We start from the raw sequence: 25,928 nt of genomic DNA, 5'->3' as shown, positions 1-25,928 counted from the left end.
GAAATAACATAGTGTATTTCAAAAATGGACATGGGCATGGGTGATGCCTTTAATTAAAAAAAGACATGAAACAAGAGGGATGAAAAGGTCCTCATTTGTGATCCTAATTAAAGAGCTAACTAGAAAACAAAGGTGCATACTCCTGAAGTCCAGGAAAGAACACACCAGAATGGACTCATTCATTCATTCATTCTTTCATCCACCCATATACCAAGTGCACTCAATTCAGGATCATTCAGTGGTTAAAACTGTTTCAACCAAAACCAGCAAAAAGCAGGAGCTTTAAATGAAGGATTACTCAATCTACCAAAAAAGCCAAAATAAACCGTAGATGTTCACTTCACTTTCACACATCGTTGAGGTTTTTTAGTTAACAATATGATTTTTTTTCAATACATCATGCAGATTACTCAATCTGCGGTTCTAGTCACATTTCTCTTGCAGTGTATGAAATGGTTGTTTTCTAAGTGAACCAAATTAGATATAATTTTTTTCAATCAGTTTGCAATAATGTTACCTTTGTTCTCCTTTAAATAAAAATTAACAGAGATTTTCAAGGAGCTACTACTAATGGTATGTCACAATCTTAAGAACATTTTTGAACCTGTAATATTAAAAACATCTACATTTCACTCTGTGATTAATAAAGTTTGTCTAATTTAATTTAATCTAAACATTTTCATGCTTACGTACCTCTAAACCAAACTTTGTGTTTTTACTACTTTGTTGCATCTTTTTTCAAACTTTGCATATTTAAAGTGCTGAAAATCCATAAAACCTTGTGTTAGAGTTTGTGTGCTGTCTCGTATTATTATTGTAGCTGTGTCTTTTTCACAACTTTAAAAAACTCTATAGGCTTGGGGCTGTCAACATTTTTCATGTTTCTAGTTCTACACATTTTTTCTGCTTCAATTTAAAACATGTACAATCTTTCATGTTCTCTGTAACAATAGTCAAGGAGATGTACTTGATTAGAAAGGTCACTCATCCAAACCATATGATTTCAGTCTTGCATGTTTCAAATTCAGGATCAAGTCTGATGCCATATTCATGTAATATATATCATAATGGATCTATTATTCTAATTCTTTTACTTTTTAACTCTGTTTTGGCTTATAGCTGGATGCCCCACTGTTCCCACTCTCTGTTGCATTACAGCAACAGAGAATTGTGCTAAATTTTAATGTTCTTATCAACAAATGTATTTGGGCTCTTTAACAGTTTAATTAATAATTCAATTCTGCCATATAATTTCATCTCTGTTGCATCTACTGTATACTATTTTGTGATTTTTTGCATAACGAAATTAAACAAAGAAGAAGAAATTAATTTATCCTGTCTGGAAACACAAAAAATAAAGTAACAAACTAACCTATACTGCTGAATCCGTTTTCATATCCTGGTTGCTCCAATGCAAAGGTCCAACCGATAATGCCCCCAATTGATGAAAGTGGCATAAGAGAAGGTCCCAGCTCTTGTGGAATGGCACTTATAGCAACATAAGCCCTACCATCATTTGCAACCACATAGGAATGGAGATCATTGTTAGAGAACCGTACTGGATTGGGGCTGTTCCCAACATAAACTGCACCATTCACCTTGCCATTCACTCGCTGGGGTTTGCCTGAGGAATAAATGAAGCAGACAGAGATTAAAATATTAAATATATGGTAATACATTTTGAATGTGCCATCCATTCATCCATTTTCTAACTCACTTATCTAGTTTAAAGTTGTAAGAGACAAGAGGCAAACCCTGGAGTACGATATGGCACATTTACCCATAAACTCAGACTCACTCATACCGGAACAATATAGTCAGTTAACTTAACATAGAACTGTCTGGGGTCTCCTATAGCTGACTAAGGTAAAGATGGGCATAAAGTGTTACATAGTCTTTCAGATGCTTGCAAAAATAGTCCAAGTAGCACCTCTTAGTGCACAATTGGGGAAATAATGTGCTCTAGGACCTGAGACAGCTAATTAAATAGAAACACAATAAGAAAGAAACTACACTACTTCATGGAGCCCCAACCAGCTCTTTACTAACTGAACAACACAAAGCCAGTTGTGGATAGTACAGCCAGAAGAGTTGTTGATCCAGAATTCCTAAAGTTCAAGAAGGATAACGGTGTAAACTGAAGACTTCCATATTGCAGGAGAGACAAGGACAGGAGATTTCCAGTGAAAGACTAAAAGCAATTTAGCTGCAATGGTTACAGTCATTAAAAGCCTCCAATGGGAAAGAGAAAGGTAAAGTGAGGAAATAGAAGAATGGTCGAGGAGGAGGAGGAGAACTTGAGGGCACAAAGAAATGGGGAAAGAAAGAATCCTACAGAGGGATTCAACCACATAGCACCAGAAAGCCGCAACTGGAGGACATTCAAAGAACATGTGGAGGAAAGTGCCAAGTACTTTAACAGGACACAGGTGACAAAAGGGATCTAATTCTAGTCTCTAGGGAGTAGGAGATAGTCTATAAATAAATTTAAATTGTGTGTGTTGGTGACATTTAGAAAGATGATTTGCCAGCACAACTCAGAGGATGGGGAAATATCTGTTAGCCAATTAGACATTATTGGTAGAGTTTTTAGGAAAGCTTTGTAGAGTAGAGAACAGACACCAGATATTGGTTTGGACAAATGAGAAAGGGATGAAGCAACTGAGTACAGACCTCAGCTGCAAAAAGAAAAAGCAGGAAGTGGGAGGGATAGGATTCCTATATTGAAGAGAAAGGAAATACTTCCATCCATGACTCATTAAATATATCTCCTACCACAGATATGCCAGATTCATACCAAGGGGAGGAAGAAATGCATGGCCTTCGATATTAAGGGCAGAATTATTAATTAAATTAATTCGCTAAAAGGTTCCTCCAGTACTTGAAAAGTTTTTATTCCATTTATTTGTGCCATAATGCTGGTTGTAATGATGATTCCTTTCACTTGTAACTGATATTGAAACAGTGAGGCAAATGTTTGCCTTGTCCTCTCCTCTTTTATTTAATTCATAACAAAGTATACATTAATTACTACATTTTGGATTTCATGGTAAGTTATGAGAGGATATAATTAACTTTTGGCATTTCTGTCATCACTGCCCTGGTTACTTTAAATCTCTTTCTATTGTTTCTTTTACTTTAAATTTTGCAATTTTGCTCTTGTGGCCTGAAGGGGGAGATCTGGTCATCCAACCCCAACATAGGGAGATGCAGACACAAGTTCAGAGTCACAACACACACTTTACTCTTCGTGGGTATCACCCTCTCTTCAGGGTTTCCCACACACCAAAATGTAACACAAAAAGGTCTCCAAAATAAAAATCAGATAATAAACAAATAACTCTTTTTCTTTCTCTTCTTCCACTTTTACTCCTTCTTCAGCAACCTTCATTCTCTTGCACTTGACTCTGTCTCCTTTTATGCTGCACCTGGGGGTGGTCGTACTCCCAGTTGTCCAACAAAATAGGGCCCTACAGCCCCCCTGGAGGCACCCATGGAACCCAAAAGAGCTGTCCCAAACTCCAACTCCCATGTTGCCCTGTGAGAATCCTAGGTACAGCTGCAACTCAGAGGAACTGCCATCTAGCTGCCAGAGAGGAGTACTGTCCTGTGTTTGTTCTCTTCCCTGGTCCTTCTGGTTCACACACACTAGTGGGTGTATGTGTAGTAGACAGCATTCTGGTGTGCTATAAGCAGCTGTCTGTAAAACCAACACCCAAATTAAGATTGCACTTGAAGAACTGGGTCTTTTATTTTGTATTTCAAACTTTTTTAGATTAGGAAAATATTGTTTGAACCAAGGATCCAAAACATCTGACAGTCTGCTGAGATTTACAAGTCTGTAGTTTGGTTGTCCAGCACTAAAAACTTTTTAAAAACTAAAAACAATTTGCCTACCCCTGAAAATATGTTGATATATTTTTTTAAATTTTCAAAAGTTAAAGGAATCGGGTAAATAAAGCAGTACAATAACAACAATATATGCTTTTCCCAACAAATGCAAAATGCACAAACTGTTAAAGGCTTATGCTTTTAGCATACTACATAAGATTTATTAATGAAGTCAGTTTCATTAAAAATGTGAGAATAACAGCTGAATAATTCTCAAAATAAAACAATTTACAATTCAGAAAACTATGAATAAGCTTTAAAAAATGTGTGATGTGAAATTAAAATGAAAAACAATAAACAAAAGTAATGCACATAAATAATAAAGATAAATAACAGTCATAAAAAATTATACAAAAACAGTGACTGCATATAAAAATGTAAAATGTACATAATTATGGCAGAGTTTAACATTTATGAACACAGGTGGGGAATCCTAGTGCCTCCAGCACTTAACAACATCTGGTGGAAACATAAGGCGCCAGAGAGCAGCCTGATTTAGACCTTCTGTGAGGCTGGACAAAGTAATCTAGGAAGTTAAATGATGAACATCTGTAGGATTCTCATGGTGGATAATAAATACCAAACACTTAATCCACCAGTAACTAAACTACTCAATTTTGTACATAACAATTTTTAACTAACATCAAGATTTAAAACTATTTTTGCTATCTTTTTTTATTTGATAACAACTGTACAATATACCCACCTTCTGCTATGCACTGTTTTCCATTACCGTAAAAGCCAGGACGGCAGTAACAGCAGTAACCTGTTGAGTAATCTCTGCAATCTGCAAAAACTGAGCATGTCTGCTGACTGTTAGCACATGTCTCCTGAGGACCTATATTATAGGGAAAAACTGAAAGGAAGAAATATAAAAGAAAGTACAAGAAGAGAAGATTAATGAAGAGCAAACAGATGAAAATGCAATATTAAGAGTCTTTCTTTGACCAGCTGCATTTGACTTTACCTCTGTTCTTAAAAAGATATTTAACATTATCTGAGTAAAAATCTTAGATAGGCTGCTGAAGAATGAAAGTGAAAATAAAGCACAGCAGATCTTATCATTTCTAAAGATTTGAAGCTCTTTAATTCCAGTACATATACTACACTTTCCAAAAGAAAGTTGACTTTCTTGATAAATTAGTAAGGACACTGTATACTATACGGTATATGCAGCAAGCACACTGCAGATTCATGGTATACAGTACTTTATTAAAAAATGGACAATCTATTTTACAATGAGCCCAGTTTGGCTGCTGTTACTTTTTACTTCCTATGCAGCTTATTATTGCTTAATTCACTGGAATAAACATTATGGGATAAAACATAATGAAATGCTGAACTGCACAGAATTAAACATTTGCATCTGTCTGACCTTTTCCTTACACCATGTGGCTTTGCGCATTAAGTCATTTCTTTTTTTTAACTAAATCTTACAGCCATGCTTAGCTTGGATCATCTGATAAAAAACCCAGCTGAATACTCTCACATCTCTGAAAGCTCCAGAGGTTATTCATTTAGGTTTTGGAAAGGTGGGAAACAAATTAGATTTGAGTGCTAGTAACAATGATAAAGTGAAATCACTAAGGTTCTTTCAGCAAAACAAATACTGGAAAGTATCCTTTAGAGTCTTAGTAGAGAAATTACAGCATATTAATAATAGACACAACAGACCACGTTTTCCATAAGGAAGCTTGTGGTGGTCTGGAGCAAACTACCAACTGATGTAAATGATGACAAGACCCAGTTAAAGAAGCAATAGGAGGAAATACTGGGATAAAGTAAACATTAGTTAACCAAACAGCCCTCTAAAGATTGAATAATCTCATCATCTCTGATATTTTCTTCACCCATAATATGGCCTCTGTGAAGGGTGTCACCCTAGTTCAAGACAAGAAAACACAAACCCTCTCCTACTAAGACAACAACTTGACCAGCCTGGTTTGATAGTTCAATACAGACATAAGTAGATAGCAAACTAATTCCATAAAATTCTCAAACTCACTTAATCTAATTCAAGATCACATTTTGCCAAAGCCTGTTCGGGTAGCTCTGGGGACAAGGCAGGAAACTGTCCTGGAATGGATGTCAAACTACTAAAGGCCCCAGTCACACACACCTGATAGAAGTTGCTGAATTAAGTTATCCTGCGCCTCTCTGGAGATGTGGTAACAGACATGGGGAGAAAGTGTAAATTCCATAGAATCAATGGCTGGGTGTGGAATTCAAATACAGGATACTAGATCTGTAGTTTACTGCAAGAGGTACTCTGGCTCACTTATCAAATCCTAATGTTGACCTCACAGTGCATCCTAAGCCACAGCCAGAAACTTGCCTCTTCTTCCTACTCAGCCAGGCCCTTCAATGTCTTCCTATGCCACTCCAAAACCCTTCAATAGATGATGAGTGAATCCTCCAATCACATACAGTTAGGTCCATAAATATTTGGACAGAGACAACTTTTTTCTAATTTTGGTTCTGTACATTACCACAATGAATTTTAAATGAAACAACTCAGATGCAGTTGAAGTGCAGACTTTCAGCTTTAATTCAGTGGGGTGAACAAAACGATTGCATAAAAATGTGAGGCAACTAAAGCATTTTTTTTTACAAAATCCCTTCATTTCAGGGGCTCAAAAGTAATTGGACAATTGACTCAAAGGCTATTTCATGGGCAGGTGTGGGCAAGTCCGTCGTTATGTCATTATCAATTAAGCAGATAAAAGGCCTGGAGTTGATTTGAGGTGTGGTGCTTGCATGTGGAAGATTTTGCTGTGAACAGACAACATGCGGTCAAAGGAGCTCTCCATGCAGGTGAAAGAAGCCATCCTTAAGCTGCGAAAACAGAAAAAACCCATCCGAGTAATTGCTACAATATTATGAGTGGCAAAATCTACAGTCTGATACATCCTGAGAAAGAAAGCAAGCACTGGTGAACTCAGCAACGCAAAAAGACCTGGACATCCACGGAAGACAACAGTGGTGGATGATCGCAGAATCATTTCCATGGTGAAGAGAAACCCCTTCACAACAGCCAACCAAGTGAACAACACTCTCTGGGGGGTAGGCGTATCGATATCCAAGTCTACCATAAAGAGAAGACTGCATGAAAGTAAAAACAGAGGGTGCACTGCAAGGTGCAAGCCACTCATAAGCCTCAAGAATAGAAAGGCTAGATTGGACTTTGCTAAAGAACATCTAAAAAAGCCAGCACAGTTCTGGAAAAACATTCTTTGGACAGATGAAACCAAGATCAACCTCTACCAGAATGATGGCAAGGAAAAAGTATGGAGAAGGTGTGGAACAGCTCATTATCCAAAGCATACCACATCATCTGTAAAACACAGTGGAGGCAGTGTGATGGCTTGGGCGTGCATGGCTGCCAGTGGCACTGGGACACTAGTGTTTATTGATGATGTGACACAGGACAGAAGCAGCCGAATGAATTCTGAGGTGTTCAGAGACATACTGTCTGCTCAAATCCAGCTAAATGCAGTCAAATTGATTGGGCAGCATTTCATGATACAGATGGACAATGACCCAAAACATACAGCCAAAGCAACCCAGGAGTTTATTAAAGCAAAGAAGTGGAAAATTGTTGAATGGCCAAGTCAGTCACCTGATCCTAACCCAATTGAGCATGCATTTCACTTGTTGAAGACTAAACTTCAGACAGAAAGGCCCAGAAACAAACAGCAACTGAAAGCCACTGCAGTAAAGGCCTGGCAGAGCATTAAAAGGAGGAAACCCAGCATCTGGTGATGTCCATGAGTTCAAGACTTCAGGCTGTCATTGCCAGCAAAGGGTTTTCAACCAAGCATTAGAAATGAACATTTGATTTCCAGTTATTTAATTTGTCCAATTACTTTTGAGCCCCTGAAATGAAGGGATTGTGTTAAAAAAATGCTTTAGTTGCCTCACATTTTTATCCACTTCAACTGCATCTGAGTTGTTTCATTTAAAATTCATTGTGGTAATGTACAGAACCAAAATTAGAAAAAAGTTGTCTCTGTCCAAATATTTATGGACCTAACTGTAGATGGATGTCTTCCATCCTTCCATCCTGCTGTTAGTTGCCAGATCTGAATATATATGTCTTTTCCTGTCATGAGCCTCCTGCACTCGTTTTCCCCATAGGATAGTTAGCTCAACTCTAATGACTTTTTTTGCCAGTTGCACAGCATAACATGATGTCCAGTTTTAGTGTGGCTGAAGTAATGTCAGTGGGAAACCGAAGTTGGTGATTCAGGTCTACTCTTATTGACCAGCTGTTTGCAGGAACAAGGATTGTTTCTTTCACCCGTCAGAAGTTTCCCTGCACTATCCTTCCTTGTTTGGCAAAGGACATTAGCCATTTTTGTGGGGGAGGTGACCTTTAATTGACATTTTGTTAGATTCCAGAACCCCCACTTGTCTGAGGAGAATCTGATGATGCCATCACTTATACTACCCTTGTAATAACAGAGTTCATCAATTTGGCAGAATACATGTATTTGAAGCATTACAAAGGGGACACTTTGATTCTGAGCCATATCACTGGATGAGATGGATGGGAGTTGGAGTACAGTATAGGCAACACAAATCTGCAACTCACTCCATACATCATTTGATCTTAAGACTCTGTTGATGATTAACACCTCCTAGGTTGTCCAGAGACCCTGCAGGCACACTTTAATTCCCTTGATTTTATACAGATCCTCGTCTATCCTTAAAACTTCTGAAATCACTAGGTTTCTTCTTCTTTATCGAAGCTGATGACCACAGCTTGGGTGTCACCCCTCACCCTAGACCTGTTTTTTCTGGCTGAACCCTACCAACTATCTCCTAATACCTCAGAAAGGCAAGTGTCTGGTTAACTACATGCTCTGCCTTCCTCCTACAAACTGTTAGAACAATGGATGTTTGCACTATGCGCTGAGTAGTCTGATGACTCCCACAACTTCAACACCAGTATGGCCTTTTCTTGCTTATAGTTCAAGTTAACAGATTTTACAGGAAGCTGTAAAATATTCTTAATAAACAGGCATGTGTGGGGTAAGCACTGAGGCAGGCCTATATATTTGCAAATATAGTTGTTTACCATTATGTCAATCTTGAATAGTACAAAGGCACTGATTTTACTGGGTTTCAAAGGCCACATCAAAAGCTGGAAAAGTATACCGTGCTAACACCAAAAACACCCAGAACATCTTAGGAAATAGCTTTGCTCTACATTTTCCAGTCCTTTAAGCAGTTGTTATATGATTGTAGCAGCAACTGCATGCTGGAAAGACATGGCATGTACTATCTTCCTAGGCTTCAGATGGGTTATTCTGCCAGCTTTCATCTACACAGAACGAGACCTGGTTATTTTTAACTCCTTTTAGGAGTTAAAAGCTATAGATGTTTACTGGTTTGATTTTTATTCTAGCCCATGCTAACACGTCTTCCAATATTTTCAGAAGCCAGTGCCAGTGTTGTTGATTATGCGGCTCCTCAAGCCAACTGCCTCCTGGCTCTGCAAACCATCTGTCTTATACCAATCAGGATGACATCAAAAGCAGTTTAAAAATGGATGGGGAGTTTGATCATTCCATCACTATTCCCCTAGTCAAGAAGAAAAATATGAAGAGAATGTACTGTATGTGAAAAGTACAATATGAAGAGAAAATAAATGCCAAACATTCAAATTCAATGGAAGAGGCACCCAGACTGCAATCTTTCCTGTTATCCAAGCACAATTAGGCAGCAACATAATCTTATATAACAATATATATTGTAATTATCCTCCCAATAGGCACAGTTATCTTAGCATTCTACTTTCCTGCTATGAATTCATACCCTTGTCTTGAATAGCACAAATCTCTATAACTCTAATTTATGATGCATTATCTATTTTTTTACTGTGAATTAATTTTTTACATTACTCTTATTTCATTTCAGTGTTGTAACAGTTGGGTAATGTGCCTTAGGTGTTAATTACCTGAGCATTAAACAATATGTTTAGAGTTTCAGGTTAATGTACTGGTTCACTGTGTAAGGTAAAAGGCATTTTGCTTGCTTGTGATTTAAAAATATAATCGCAGTATGTTCTTCTGCAACATGGGATATTTAAAGACTGGTTGCTTACCCTACTCTTAAATAATATTTTACCTCCCAGTCAATCTTGTTTTTTGTTGTTTCTTTCTACCTTTATAACAAACAATTTCACTAGTATGTTTACACTGAAATAATTAGTGATACCAAGTACTGCATAGTTAATGTCATCTCTCCACAAGAGGACTACATTTAAATCAGAGTCTCTCTATTGTACTGTGATCAGAGGTGCCCTGAAAGACTTTACTACTTCTAATGACAGCAGATTGTCATCATTAAAACATTAGAACAACCTAGATAAGAACAGGCCATTCAGCTTAACAATCTCACCAGTCCTGTCCACTTAATTCTTAGAAAAAAACAAAGTCTAGTTTTGAAAGTCCCTAAAGTCTTAACTCTTTATCACATTACTTGGTAGCTTATTCCAAGTGTCTATGGTTTTTTGCGTAAAGAAAAACTTCCAAATATTTGTGCAAAATTTATCTTTAACAAGTTTCCATCTGTGTCCCCGTGTTCTTGATTAACTCATTTTAAAATAACATTCTCGATCCACTGGACTAATTCCCTTCATAAGTTTAAACACTTAAGTCCTGTCTCCTCTTAATCTTCTTTTGCTTAAACTGTAAAGGCTCAGCTCTTTCAATGTTTCTTCATAATTCATCCCCTGTAGCCCTGGAATCAGCCTACTCGCTCTTCTCTGGACCTTTCTAGCACTGCTATTTCTTTTTTGTAGTATGGAGACCAAAACTGCACACAATACTCCAGATAAGGCCTCTCCAGTATGTTATAAAGCTTGAGCAGAACCTCCTTGAACTTGTACCTCACACATCATGCTGTATAACCTGACATTCTGATTGCCTTCTTAATGGCTTCAGAACACGGTCTGGCAGTTGATAGTGTTGTGTCCGCTACGACTCCCAAATCCTTCTCATAAAGTGTACTCTGATTTTCAGACATCCCATTGTATATTCAAACCTAACATATTTATTTTCTTTGTGTAATACTTTACATTTACTGAAATTAAATTTCATCTGCCACAGATCTGCCCAAGCCTGCATGATGTCCAAGTCCTTCTGTAATAATTTAACAGATTCCAAATTATTGCCAAGCCACCTATCTTGGTATCATCTGCAATCTTGACCAGCTTGTTACTTATATTCCTATCTAAATCATTTATATACTGTATATTAAAAATAGCAGCGGCCCTAGCACTGACCCCTGATGAACACCACTCTTAACATCTGCCAGTTCTGATGAGGTTCCTCACACCATCACCCTCTGCTTCCTGTGTCTGAGCCAATTCTGCACTGATCTACAAACATCACCCTGATCTCCATTTCTTTTAGTTTGATGCCCAACCTCTCAAGTGGCACTTTATCAAATGCTTTCTGAAAGTCCAGATAAATAATATCATATGCTTCACTTTGATCGTATCCTTTTGTTGCCTCCTCACAGAAGTCCAGCTTTTTGTTAAAATATGACCTCCCTCTTCTAAACCCATGCTGACTATTCAGAAAAACTCCTGTACTTGTCATATGCTGCTCAATCTTATTGTTAATAATTACTTCCATTAATATTCCTGTGATGCATATTAAGCTTACTAGCCTACAGTTGCTTGGATCTGCCTGGTCACCGTTTTATATAAATGGGATATTTGCCATTTTTCAGTTCTTCTGAATTTCCCCAATTCACAATGACTTCCTAAAAATATGTGTCAAGGATTTATATATGTACTTGCTAGCCTACTTAAGAACTCGAGGGAGGGTAAATATTATCTGGTTCCGGTGATTTGTCTTTAGGGACAGACTGCCTTCTGAGAAATGTCTGAAACATTTAACAGCATCGATTCCTGAGATTTCTTCTGGTTTATAGGTGCAACATTTGAAATATAACACAGATTGTTTACTCAAAGAATGTTAAAGTACAGTAATATTTATATTGAAAGTTACTAAATAAAACAAAGACAAACCAAGCTGTTTTGTTACACTGATTTATGCCATTTTCCTCTCTTCAGTCCTTATGCTTACTTTTACATTAAAAGTTAGTACTAAACATTTCCATTTTAGCTTTGTGACCAAATCATCCTAATTCTAAATGCAGGTTGCCCATAAAGGCAGGCTAGCCATGTTGCCACTGACAAAGATAAGAAAAGCCTTTATTGACTAAGTCTGTACATTATACTGTCTTTATCCAATTCAAAAGCTTTGAAAGTGTGCACAGATCTAAGCAATAATCAAATACAGTTTTTATTGTATAAACCAAAGCAGATCTATATATAACAGTGTTTAGAATATAGCAGAACAAATCTTACCATTGCCATTGACTTCAATATCGTCTTCAACAATTACTACCTCAGGGTACAGGGGTGGATATGACTGACGCTGATTAGTCTGAAACTGGACAGAATGCACTGGGAGTTCATCCACTGGGGGATTTGACTCTACAATTGACTGTTTATCCGAAGGCACATCTTGTGAAATTTCATACAGCAGTGGCTGGACATATTCAGGGCCTTGTCTTTTATTGTGTGTCTCAATATAGTCTTCTTTTGGCACTGTCTCCTCACTGTCCTCTGTCCTATTGGGAATTTCTGTGACCTCAACATCATTTCTTTGATGGTCCCCAGTCAGTGTTCCTTTAGTAGGAATGTTATTAATCTCTTTAAGGAACACTGATACTTCACCAGGAGCAATATCAGTAAAAAAAGGAGAGGACCCAATTTCATAAACCCATACTCCTTGCCTTCCAGAATTGGTTAACCTGAAAATGTTAATAAAATATGTGCAATTTAGAAACCAGTTAGACTTAGACACACAGTCTACTGATATATTGCAAATCATAAAAATCTTACCTGCAAAGTTCCTTCACAGATTCTTCGCTATTTGAGGTGATCTCATAGAAAGGCCCATTCCTTGAAAACAGAAAATACTGGACCTCTCCTTTACTAAAGCCCGCTTTAGCAAAATTATTACTGTTGTGTATACTTTGTGGTTTACTTTCCAAAAACTGGATCCCATCTTCTGGGTACAGAAAAATGGCAAAGGAAGCGCTGTCACTTGAGGCTAGCACTGCCTGGAATGTGTTTCTCTAAGGATGAAAAAAGAAAGTCACCTTTAAATCTGAAGGCACCAATCATTGTCATCTTATCTCTTATGGAAATACAAAAGCACAGCATGAATGTTCTTCAAAACAGAATTGCTCCTCCTTTTGCATTTGTTAATCATATTGCAATGTTCATTACTCATTTAACAGTTACATACAGTATGTACAAGTAAGTTAGTTATTGTTGTTAAACAATGATATTTAATTACCAGCTTTATTGCAAGAAAGTGATGTTTGGGCCTTTTTCTAGACCTTCTCAACTTAAGCAATGGTTTACCTCCCAAAAAGTTATTTTTTAAAAATGTTTCAACATTCAGACATACAAAACTAAAAGAAAGCAACATGTTCATAGGCATAGATGATGCCAAAGACAGAATTAGATATGAAATGCAGAATTAATGCTTTGACTTGTGAATTCTAAAATCTTACACTAGAGTAATAATAAAGTGAAAATGCCAAAAGCATAATTTGAGTTTTTGAACTGGGAGAAAAACATAAAAAAACTTGCAAAAAAATAATGAACTGAAATAAGAAAAAATTAACATGATTCAACACAAACAATTCAGGCAAAAATAATCTTCAAAACTAGGTCAAATTACAAAATGCAATTCAAGGGATGAAAGTAAAAATTGCTACGTGCAGGTACAGCAACATTTAAAACTAGCCGAAGTACCTGGCATTGCTCAGGTGTGTTTATATAAGAAAGCAAATATTTGTGTGTTTTTAAAATGTTGACCCTTTTGTTATTGCTGGCTATAATGCTAGTGTTTCATCTGTCATCTACACCGCAGACCTCTCAGTGCATCTCTCCGTGTTTCGTACCTGTTTTTTGTTCTTAATATTGTGTAAAATTGTTTTCTTTTTATTTTCTTTTTACTAGTCTGCAAGTAGTTATTTCTATAAAATGCTTAACAACATTTGCGAAAGTTTCTTATTTTTGATCGTTATCGCCTTTGGAATCCAACGGGCCACTAACGCACTACCTGCGCAGGAAATCCCAGGTGTGTGGCCGGCGCTGTTCATTTACAGCTGGGATGCGTTGCTATCTATGAGACCAGCTACCAGTTACTCCCCGTGTATTACTAATATACCGGACGAATTAAAATCTTTGAAACCCAGAAAGCGAGGAAAAAGAGGTGGACTACGAGTACGTCTGAGACGGAGAAGTTTTAAAACACCTTTGCCAACCATCATCATGAGCAACGCACAGTCCTTGCGAAATAAACTGGACGAGCTAAGAGCATCTGTGCGATACCTCCACAAGTACCGTGAAAGCTGTCTGATGTGCTTTACGGAGACCTGGTTTAAGAATACAGACTCGGATACAGCAGTCGAAGTAGATGGATTTGTTTGCGTACGGCAAGACAGAAATCCAGCTTCTAGTAAGCAGACGGGTGGTGGGGTCTGCCTTTACATTAACAAAAGGTGGTGCAGGAATATCACTGAAAAAGAGCGCATCTGCACGCCAAATATTGAATTACTCACCGTCGGACTTCGCCCATACTATCTACCACGGGAGTTTAATCAGTTATTTGTGACAGTCGTTTACATTCCGCCGCATGCTGATGTGGGAGCTGCAGCTGAATCAATTCTTGAAACTGCTCATAAACTAGAAACCAAATCACCTGGTTCTTTTAAGCTTGTGATGGGTGATTTTAATTTATGCAGTTTGGAGTCAGTATTACCAAATTATCATCAATATGTGAATATTAACACTAGAGGGGACAAAACTCTGGACAAGTGCTATGGAAATGTCCCTAATGCCTACATATCACATCACAGAGCAGCCCTGGGTGCGTCTGACCACGTCGTTGTTCATCTTCTCCCGAAGTACAAACAGAAACTGAAACAAGAAAAACCAGCCATACGAACAACACAAAACTGGTGCAAGGAAAGTGTAGAGGAACTGCAGGAATGCTTCTCCAGTACAAATTGGGATCTGCTGACATCCTCACAGTCACTGAATGAGGCCACCTATACTGTCAGCGAATATATTCAATTCTGTGAGTCTATGATCATTAAGAAAAAATCTGTCAAGGTGTACCCAAACAGTAAGCCATGGATCACTAAAGAGGTTAAAGCATTACTATTGAAAAAGCAACATGCATATCAAGAAAATAAGTTAGAAGATAAGCGAATTTTACAGCAAAGGATTAACAGGTTAATTAAACAAAATAAAAAGATGTATGGGGAAAAAATCAAGAGGATGGTTCAATGATAACAATCCAAAGCAGGCCTGGAAGGGACTAAAAACAATTACAGGACTGGGCCCTAAAAAGAATGTGGATTTTCCAGCTGACAAAGACCACAAGCTTTTAGCAGATGAACTGAATAACTTTTATGCCAGATTTGAAACAAGTGATTTCAGCACCCAAAATACAGAAATAAAGGAAATGCTTTATAAAAACACCAGGTATTCTGCTGTGATTGGGGTCAATTTAACTGAAGTGGAAAAAGGCTTGCGGAAGGCCAAAACAAACAGTCAATGGGACCAGATGGCATATCAGGTCGGCTCTTAAAGTCTTGCTCTAAGCAGCTCTCCCCAGTTTTTCATTTGCTTTTTAACTGGTCTCTGACCTATGGTATTGTACCTAATCTGTGGAAACAATCAATCATTACCCCTGTATCTAAGGTTTCTAGGCCAAGCTGTTTAAATGACTACAGAGCAGTGGCACTTACATCTATTCCAATGAAATGCTTTGAACACTTGGTGAAAAACATTTTAATGACAGAGACAAAGTCTTTTCAAGACAACAATCAATTTGCTTATTGTGCAAACAGAAGTGTGGAAGATGCTCTGCTTGTTATCTTACATCAAATCTATACCTTTCTTGATCAGCCTGGTTCATATGTCAGAGCACTATTTTTGGATTTTTCTTCAGCGTTCAATACTATACAGCCTCATATACTGATTGGGAAATTAAACAGTATGAATGTAAACCCATTTATCACACTATGGATTCAGAACTTTCTTTTAAATCGTTCACAGACAGTTACAGTTCAGGACACTTTTTCAATAGCCATTCATTCAAACACAGGAAGTCCACAGGGGTGTGTGTCTTATCACCATTACTGTTTACTCTGTACACAAGTGACCTGAGACAGAACAATGACCACTGCTCCATTATTAAGTATGCGGATGACACCATGATCATAGGATGCATATCTGGGGAGGATGAAAGCCACTATCTAAATCAAGTGGACTGTATGGTAAACTGGTGCAATAAAAACTCTCTCACTCTGAATGTAAAAAAGACCAAAGAAATGATATTTGATTTTTAAGAGACAGAAATCTGTATGTTCACCTATTGTAGTTCTGGGAGAGGAGGTAGAAATAGTGAATGAATATAAATACTTAGGAACTTACCTAGATAACAATCTTAACTGAAATACAAATACAAAAAAATTATTTTCTAAATGCAACCAGCGCTTATTTCTCCTCCATAAACTCGAACTATTTAAAGTAGACAAGGACCTCATGTTGTCCTTCTATCATAGTATGATCCAGTCCGTGATCACTTTCAGTTTCATTGCCTGGTTTAATAGTCTGACAAACCAAAACTCAAAAAAGCTCCAGCAGATTACGAAGTATGCAGCTAAAGTTATTGGGGCTGATGTAGATGATTTGACTAGTGTGTGTCAGAGGGCAGTGCTAAAGAAACTGGAAATCATCTCAACTGATGACAGACATCCATTACATGTAGAACTAAACTTCAGTAAATCAGGAAGGATAGTTGCTTTGAAAACCCACACAAATCGCTCCAGAAACTCCTTTCTTCCTAGTGCCATACGACTTTTCAATAAGAAATATCGGAGATAATGTTTAAGGTTTTGATATATATCCTGCTAACTTTTTTTTTTGTATAAATATGTTTTATCTAACTGCCTTACCTTAACCTTTCTTATTTCTATTTGTCTGTTTTATTTCATTCTGTCTGTTACCTGTTATTAGATGCAACTGAGAAGGCAAATTTCATGTTTTCCTGTGTAAACATGACTAAATAAAGAAACCTAAACCTAAACCTAAAATACCACTCTATCAATTTCTCTGCTCTAATGAGTTCTAAATTTGTCTTTTATGTGTATAATTAGATTTCATAACTGCAGTAACTCCTTGCTAATTTGGAACTATAAACACTATTTCTTTGTATTTGCTGGTTTACTGTGATTTGTTTAATTACACACTAATAAAGTAGACTGGTTGAATAACTAAATCTATGGACCGCAGAAAGCATTTATAGTACGTCGGTGTCAGTCGGATTGAGTTTCACAGGCATCGTTTCAGATCTCCATATTATTACAGGAAACAGCACCAGTGTGGATATTCTATTATTTTATAAAGATGCTTCAAAGTCGATTCATTCAATGTTGATGTAAAATTGCTACAAATCATGATGCTGGAATGGCATCAAAGCCTAAAATTATAAGTGCCTCATCATAAAATGGACTTGAACAAATGTCTACCATCAAGAAACAGAGTTACTAACTGTTCTTAGTTATTCTCTTTTTACCATATTCTGAACAACTACTCAGCAAGTTCTAAAAAATTGTGCGCTTTATTCTGTTTTAACGTGACCTATCTCTACTGTACTTGGTAACAATATGCAGGTGTACAATATATATATATTTTTTTAGATAATGTAAGGTTTTGCTTTGATAAAGATGTAGTATCATTAGTTTATTTTGGAGCTATAGTCATATGAACATGGTGCAATGAAACTCCTATGTGTACATTTCACTGCTACTGTGCTTGTCTGGCTTGTCCAGGTGGCTGAAAGAAAGGAAAATTGCTCATTATTTGCAAACACTGTAAAACCCTTTTGGGTCCATATATTTGCTTTGGAGTTCTTTCATGACCCAAGTTGCGTGCGGAACATCATCGCCGGATGCTTCAGTAACCTGCAGATGTGCTTCACTCTGGAAGGCTACACGACATGATGGAAACAGATAGAATGCAGAATTGCTATGGGATGCACTATCTCCCACATCCTATTTGTGATAGCCTTCGAGGTAATTCTCAAAGGGGCCAGGCAGGTAGTTGGAGGTATCAAGTTACCATCAGGGGAGAGGCTCCCACCACTGAGGAGTTGCATGGACAACATGACAAGCATCCTTCAAACAGCTCCATGCACAATCAGGCTCTTCAAGCGCCTTGATGAGCTCCTCATATGGGGAAGGATGATGGTCAAGGCTGCAAAATCAAGAAGTCTATCGATAACGAAAGGCATACCAAAAGTCAGGAAAATCTCTGTTGCAGAAGGGGAGCCCATTCTACACCTGGACAAGAAACCACTGCAAAGCCTGAGAAGGCAGTACACAGTGGACTTGTCCGATAGGCAGATAGGAAAACTAGCCAAGTATCAACTTGCCGAGTGGCTGGCAAAGATTGAGCAGAGCCACCTGCCTGGGAAGTATAAGGTGTGATGTCATCAGCACACCCTATATCAACGGGTCATGTGGCCTCAAAAGGTCTGCAAAATCGCCTTGTCAGAAGTTAACGGGATGGATGGTCTCACTAACAGTTACATCCGTAAGTGGCTAGGATTGCCCCGCTGCTTTCAGATGTAGGTCTCTTCAGCCAGAGCATGGTGGAGCGCCATCTCAAGTTCATTAGCCTGGGGTACAAACAAGAAAAGGCTCGCCTTGTGTTGGAGCTAAAGAACTTGGCAGATCTGCTCATAAGGAGGGAGAAACTCCCCATTCGCATAGGCTGCAAATGGAAGGCACAGGTTGAGGTGGATCAGGCCATCTCTAGTATGCAACATCGAGAGGTGGTGCAGGCATTCCAGACTAGTCGTGCTGGCTTGGGCTAGGGAGCAGTGCAGCAATTCTGGTCCATAGCCACCAGTAAGCAACAGAAGATCATGGTGGTGGACGAAGTCACCAGGTTGGAGCAGGAGCAATTCCATGTGAAAGCAATATCCCAGGGCAGCCAAGGAGCTTGGACGAGATGGGGCACTACTATTAACCAGCACATCACCTGGGCAGACATCTGGAGGACTCCACAATCTAGACAGCTTCCTTTTGAGGGGAACCTACGACACCCTCCCATGCCCTCAGAACCTCACACAGTGGCTGTTCCCTCTGCGGGAGCATCAAGGTGAGCCTCCACCGCATATTGTCAGGTTGTAAGGTGGCTTTCACCCAGGGACACTTCAGGTGGTGCCATGATCAAGTCCTGGCAAAACTGTCCGAGATCCCGGAGAGCTGTAGGGTAGCAGCAAACCACACACCAGCAATAGCTAGCCATACCCTAGCAGGATTTGTAAATTTCGGCAGTACATATCAACCTCCTGTGCAGAAGAGGGTCAGCTTGCTTACACCTTGCAAAGTGAGGCAGATGTTGGCAGACCTCAGGAAACAGCTGGTCTTCCCAAGAGAGGTTGTAATAACTACTCTCCGGCAATGCAGCAATAGGTAAGGACTGAGAATATGTGCCTAGATTATTGTAACAAAAGAAGAATCAGGAGAATGATAAAGGTTTAAATGGGCTAGGCAATCAAGTCAAATAATGAGCTGGAGTAAGGAACTAGAAAGCATACTAACCTAGTCAATAAATTTTTTGCATCAGAAAGAATTAAAGTCAGAAGAATCCTATTGAGTTTCTGATATCACAATAACAAGAATTTGGCCCTAACAAAAAACTTTTGATTTGTAAAATGATCTAAATATAAGTAAAGAAAGAACACCACATTTTTAATGTAAACTTTTAATTGGGAACACTGCTGCACAAGACTGTCACAGGATGGCAAAAAACCCAGTAACAGGTAAACGATAGTGACACACACAGATTCAAAATGGAGATAGAAAGACAAAGTAGAATCAAAGTTAAAGATAAAAAACACTTGGAAGCTTTATTAAGTGTGCCACTCTGTGAAGTGTGGATGTGCTAAAGGTTAATAGCCATGAAAAATCCCTAAACAGCAACTCATAAACAGTAATATAAAAAACAGGCAGGAGGCCAGAACACAAGCCACAAAAGCACACACAAAGTTTTCAAATACACTAGGCAAAAACAAAAAACAGAAAAAGCAAGTTTGGGTCAAAATGCACAAAATACTGCATTTCAAGAAAAACAGAAATACGGTACATAACAATAGGCTTTCCAATGTAGGATGCACAACGTTAGAATGAAGAGCCTCAGTCAAGTTCTCTCATTTATACCTCTTGCAATTCCCTGAACATAACCGTCACCTGATTCAAGCTGCAAGAAAAAACTCTTTGGTAGGAAGGGCCAGGGCAAAGTACAAGTAAGCAGAGGGGTTAAGAATGGAGCCACAGTAAGGACCTGGCAATGTTTCCTTAGTATTTTCATCCTCTAAACAAAGTGCACAGATAATGAAAAAGGTTAGTAGAGTGGTACAGTACATCGTAAGAACCTGGTGATCACACTGCATACAGTATCATCAATGCTATGAGCCAGAAAATCACATTTGATGTGTAGATTTCTGATCACCATGCTCCAAAAATGACAGAGCAGCACTAGAAGCTATGCAGAGGGTGACAATCAAGTGCATCTCAGCAGGGACAGTTGCTATTCACAGATCATAAAAGTACAGAACAGTAAATCATAATAACACATATTGTAACATATAAAACAATACATATTCAGTATGTTGTGTGCTATGTTTACTTTTGTGCATGTATGTGTTTATTAGTAATCTATTATTGTTGCTGTTCTGAGGAAGCATGCAAGTAAGAAATTAATTGCACTATTTACTATGTGGCATTGACAATAAACTTGAACTTGACTGAAACGTAAAGATCTCATGAAAACAACCTACTAATGGAAACTGAACAGCTTTATTTTAGAACAAGAAAATATATGCAGATCTGATGTTAGTCTTCAAGTTTCTCCAAGATATTGATAAAGTTAACACAGTGTAATTCTTACAGTAAAACATAGAAACAATTACTCAAAAACACTAATAAAAACTTGGCAGACAATTCATTGAAGGTAGAAACTAGAAAGCATTCATGGAGATGCTCAAAATTAGATAATTAACTACAAGGTTCTAACTCAGGCAAATGAGGAGAGTGTGGCAAATTCCAAATTGCACTTGTCAAGAAATGCTACAAAAACTGATGAAGAACGGGTAGTGAAGCTCATACTATTGGTTGGTTACTTATCACATCAAAGATGTGACTATTAAAAATACCATCAAAAGAAATTTGTCTCTGAACATAAGTCTCTACTTACAAATGTAATTAAACACCATTCTTCTAAAATTCAATGGACTTACTACATACACAGACAGCTATCAGTCACAAAGTATCATATTCTTTTTTCCACTTTTTATTTTGCCGATTGGCCATTTTCATTTTGACCATGTATACTTGTCCATTGGCTATCAGTCTGATTAATATAAAAATGTCTTTAATAATAATGCCAGCTGTTCTTGAACGTATACACATGCTGTCTAACTTTAGAAAGGGGTTAATTAGGAGTACCAATAAGCAGGTGAAGACCAGTTTGGGGCAGCGGTAACCAGGCAGTGATGTGAAATAACAACTGAGCCAAACATGTTAGATGTGTGTTAGCCTGAAAAGTCCTTTGCTTTAATTAGTATGTTGGCTGAGCAAGCAGCAGAATATATGTTGGAGTAAGTGGTGCTTACAACATCTGCTTTCAAAGAAGACATAAGAATCTCCAGCTGGAACATTTAATCTGTAATATTAGTTTTATCAAGTGGGGCAACACTGTCTTTCATTTAATGTTTAGTTTTAATTTTATTCATGTATTTCCATTAGTGTAAGCTATCACAGCATCTCCCTCAGTTTTTCAGCTGGATTTTGTGGATTATGAGTTGTTACATTACTGTTATTTAAGTGTTGAATTCAGGTAAGGGTTATACTACCTACAAAATATAATCAGCTGCTATTGTTTCTGTATTTTTATGTTTATCATTACAAGTTACTGTGGGTACATTTATTGACAAAAACACCACATACTGTATATCCATTTAAAATTAAATGTACAATGCAATAAAGTGTGCAGAAAGTGAAGGGGCCTGAATACATTCTGAATCCACTATATATATATATATATATATATATATATATATATATCCATCCATCCATTTTCCAACCCGCTGAATCCGAACACAGGGTCACGGGGGTCTGCTGGAGCCAATCCCAGCCAACACAGGGCAGGAACCAATCACACACACAAACACACCCACACACCAAGCACACACTAGGGCCAATTTAGAATCGCCAATCCACCTAACCTGCATGTCTTTGGACTGTGGGAGGAAACCGGAGCGCCCGGAGGAAACCCACGCAGACACGGGGAGAGCATGCAAACTCCATGCAGGGAGGACCCGGGAAGCGAACCCAGGTCCCCCAACTGCGAGGCAGCAGCGATACCCACTGCGCCACCGTGCCGCCCAAGTCTCTAGTATCTCTGTATTTAACTCATCGGTCTGCCAGGAAGCTTACAGTGCTTACTGCCCTAATATAATGACAAAATTCTATGAAACAGAAGTGTAATTAGTATCCCTACCCATTATTCCAGTTTGCAGTATCTTTGCTAATTGATGCGAAGAACACAACATAACCACCCAAGTAATGCAAGGTGTCAGTTTTTAAGCGAGAGAACTTTTTTCATGTGCCAGGAGCAAAGGTGTAGTAGAGCAGTGCTCTTCAACTGTTTTTCTGTGGTGGCACACATTTTGTAACCCAAAAAATCCCAAGGAACACCACAATCCTACAAACCAAAAAAGCATTAAATTTATATAATAGATAGTGTCTGAAGGGGCAGGTCAAACAGATACACCGTTTTCATATTGCCATCTTTTCAACTTGCCTTTTAGGAAAACGTTCAAATTCAAGGTGTACTTGCTCAAGTAGTCTTTTGTTAAAAGGTCAGTTTTCAGGGCATTGTTTAAACTATGCCATTAATTTTTTTAAATTCCTTTTTGTTGATTCTACATTATTTTTGTGATTCCGTTTTATATTTACTTAATGATTTATGTATTTATTTTATGATTGCATGTTTTAATGGTAGATGTGATTAATGGCAATTAATTCCATACAATTATGCAATTAATTAGTTAACTTTTAGATTTTATATATATATAAAGGCATGCTGTGGGGTTTGTTATTTTGACCCTAAGTTAGGTGTTAGTGTAGTTCTGAGACTGAAACCTCAAATCAGTTTCTTTTCTTAAAGAATTATCCTTTGTAAAGCAAGTGCACAACTTGAGTCACCAGTAGTCAGCATTGTTGGATTTGTATTTCAAAGTCCAGGATTTCAGCCAGTGATCCATCAACCTCTTATCCATCCATCCATCCATCCATTATCCAACCCGCTATATCCTAACTACAGGGTCACGGGGGTCTGCTGGAGCCAATCCCAACCAACACAGGGCACAAGGCAGGAAACAAACCCCGGGCAGACCGCCAGCAGGGCACACACACACACCAAGCACACACTAGGGACAATTGAGGATTGCCAATGCACCTAACCTGCATGTCTTTGGACTGTGGAAGAAAGCCCACACAGACAGGGGGAGAACATGCAAACTCCACACAGCAAGGACCATGCCGCACATATCCTCTTAACCATGAAGGCCAATTAACAGCAGGTAGCCTCTCCGCATTGATGTACATGTCACTGCTGTCACTGCATTAAAGTACTGCCTTAATTAGATGTAGTCTCTCCAGGCTGACATCAAAGTAAGTTTGAAAGAGAGACCTCCACAGTAACTGAAATCAGCTGGACTGGACAGAGACTGAGGTTGAAAAGGTATTTGGGGGAGTTGACTGGTTGGGGGTTTCTGACCACAGCAAGCAATAGAGCCAAGTAGAAATACATGGAGTTAAAGCCAAAGTTGTAACTTTTCACAAGAAAGTCAGGCAGTGTGCTCTGTGGTGGTAGTTTTACACCCACTTCTAATGTTTATAAGTATATTGATTTAGTAGTACCAATGTCAGCAAGCAGCCTTTAATGTTACAAATAAATGCTTAGGTACATAACAGGCTAGCATATCTGAGTAATGTAAATGTCTCTTTGGCCTGATACATGTCAGCTTGTGGACCACACTTTGTGAACTACTGTCTCTAGGCAGAAGTGGAAAGTGTAGACAGTGGCAGGCAAACCATTAACAAGCTACTACAGCTATATGGCAAAACATAGACTAAGTTTATTCTTTTCTTTTTCATTATTTAAACAGGCTTCTGAAAAGCCATTCAGTGTCTGGGAAAATTAGATTTTAACCTTAATGTATGTATTTTTACAATATACTCCTCTGTTCTAAATGTGTATTTGTATTAATCTGTTAATGCCCAGTCTATATTGTGGTTAAAGGAGACATGAGGAAATAGAGAAGAATTTATTAAAATTAAAGAGGGGAGTGCAAACTGAAACCTGGAAACTTTTATTGCTTCTTTGTGGGACCAAGTGAACACACTAAGCCTTATCTGAGAAAGCAGCAGACTTCAGACAGATGTAGAGTCTGTTTTAGCAGATATGTTGTTGCACCGGCCTCCTAATCTCTGCTTTCCTATCTACATTCCAGAGCAGTCAAAAGGCTGGAGTAATATTGGAGTTACTCAGAAGAACTATGAAGAATTTATTTATTATTAAATTTATTTATTGTTTATAATATTTCATTATTATTTTAAATAGTTATTTATTACTAAATTTATTTTATTACTATATTACTAAATCAATTAAATTAACTAATGCTCTTGGTGAGACAAATTGGAAGTCTCTGAAAGTAATGCATTTTAATGTGTTAAAAGCATGTATATGATTGTACTTGCATTGTGTAAAAGGAAATAACAAGGAACTACTAATGTAAAACATTTTCTAGTTAAACTAGCTCATTTAATTCCTTCTTTACTTATTTTTAAGGACATAAGAAAGCCCTGGTTCACAGGCTAGATACCATAAACAAAGCCCCACCTTCAGCTCAGAGGGCTTGCAGTTTGGGACTACAGTATATACATATATCATCTGGTTCCTGCTCTGTCTGAATTTTGCCCTTTCCAAAGTTTCCTGTAACAGAGTGTGAAATATTACAGTTCTGTTGGACCTGTTCTGTATTTGAATCCCATGCCAAACTGGGAATGTCTCAACACTGCCGTAGATACCTCACATTTACTGACTGATTTCAGTCAGTGTGATCATGCTGAAGACAGTGTGCTAACTTTTTAGTTGCATTTAATTTTCAAGAAGTAGCTCTAGCTGTTTTGTTTTAAACTTCTTTTGGTTTGTACAGTACTTAGTTGCATGCAAAACAGAGTAACGCAAATTCAACTAAAGACAAAATACAAGCATTTGTTTAGAGTGCTCAGCTTGAATTGGAAATGTTCATTTGTAATTAAATGCCACATGTAGACTAATATCAGAGAAGATGGAAGAATTAGCTCTTTGTGTGGGATTAAATATTTAGATTTCTTTATTCCACATTGGTGCAGGAACAAAACAGATCACCCCCCAAGACAGCTCATACTGTAGCAGTGAAGTTCAGTACACATCAGAATAAATTGAACTAAAAAGAAAAGACATAAAAGTTTGCTGGATTGGTTATAATTTGTTTTCAATAATTGTTTTCTGGCTCAACTGCCATCCTCTGTTAAGTGTCTTTTGCTAAATTACTTTAGTTACAGATTAAATGTGTTATGAGTCTTAGTTTTGTTGCCCTGGAATCAGTTTTGTCTACCTCTGTTTATTTTTACTGCATATTTATTATTTTCTTTTGTGGTATCACTGCAGTGCCTTTTAATTGTAATTGGGCTACTATTTTGAGCTTGATTTACATCAGCCATATTGTTTGTGAGAATGGTGTCTGTTGCCAATCATATACCCGTGCATTATCATTGCATATGACATAATCATGCAGATAGTACTG

General features: G+C 37.9%; 1 protein-coding gene across 1 annotated transcript in view; it reads right to left on the bottom strand.

Moving 5' to 3' along the window:
• Positions 1–25,928, bottom strand: part of nid1a (nidogen 1a) — a 150,089-nt gene that overhangs the window by 68,194 nt on the left and 55,967 nt on the right. Inside the window, exons 3-6 of the mRNA XM_028820118.2 lie at positions 12,818–13,053; positions 12,278–12,726; positions 4,598–4,747; positions 1,373–1,624 (exon numbers count right to left, since the gene is read on the bottom strand). Coding sequence (XP_028675951.1) covers positions 1,373–1,624; positions 4,598–4,747; positions 12,278–12,726; positions 12,818–13,053 — 1,087 coding nt within the window. The remainder of the gene's footprint in view (positions 1–1,372; positions 1,625–4,597; positions 4,748–12,277; positions 12,727–12,817; positions 13,054–25,928) is intronic.

The sequence above is a fragment of the Erpetoichthys calabaricus genome, chromosome 15 (assembly GCF_900747795.2).
Source record: "Erpetoichthys calabaricus chromosome 15, fErpCal1.3, whole genome shotgun sequence".
In the NCBI taxonomy this organism is placed as follows: Eukaryota; Metazoa; Chordata; class Cladistia; order Polypteriformes; family Polypteridae; genus Erpetoichthys; species Erpetoichthys calabaricus.
Note: the sequence above shows the minus strand (reverse complement) of the source record. Positions and strands in the feature narration are given on the sequence as shown.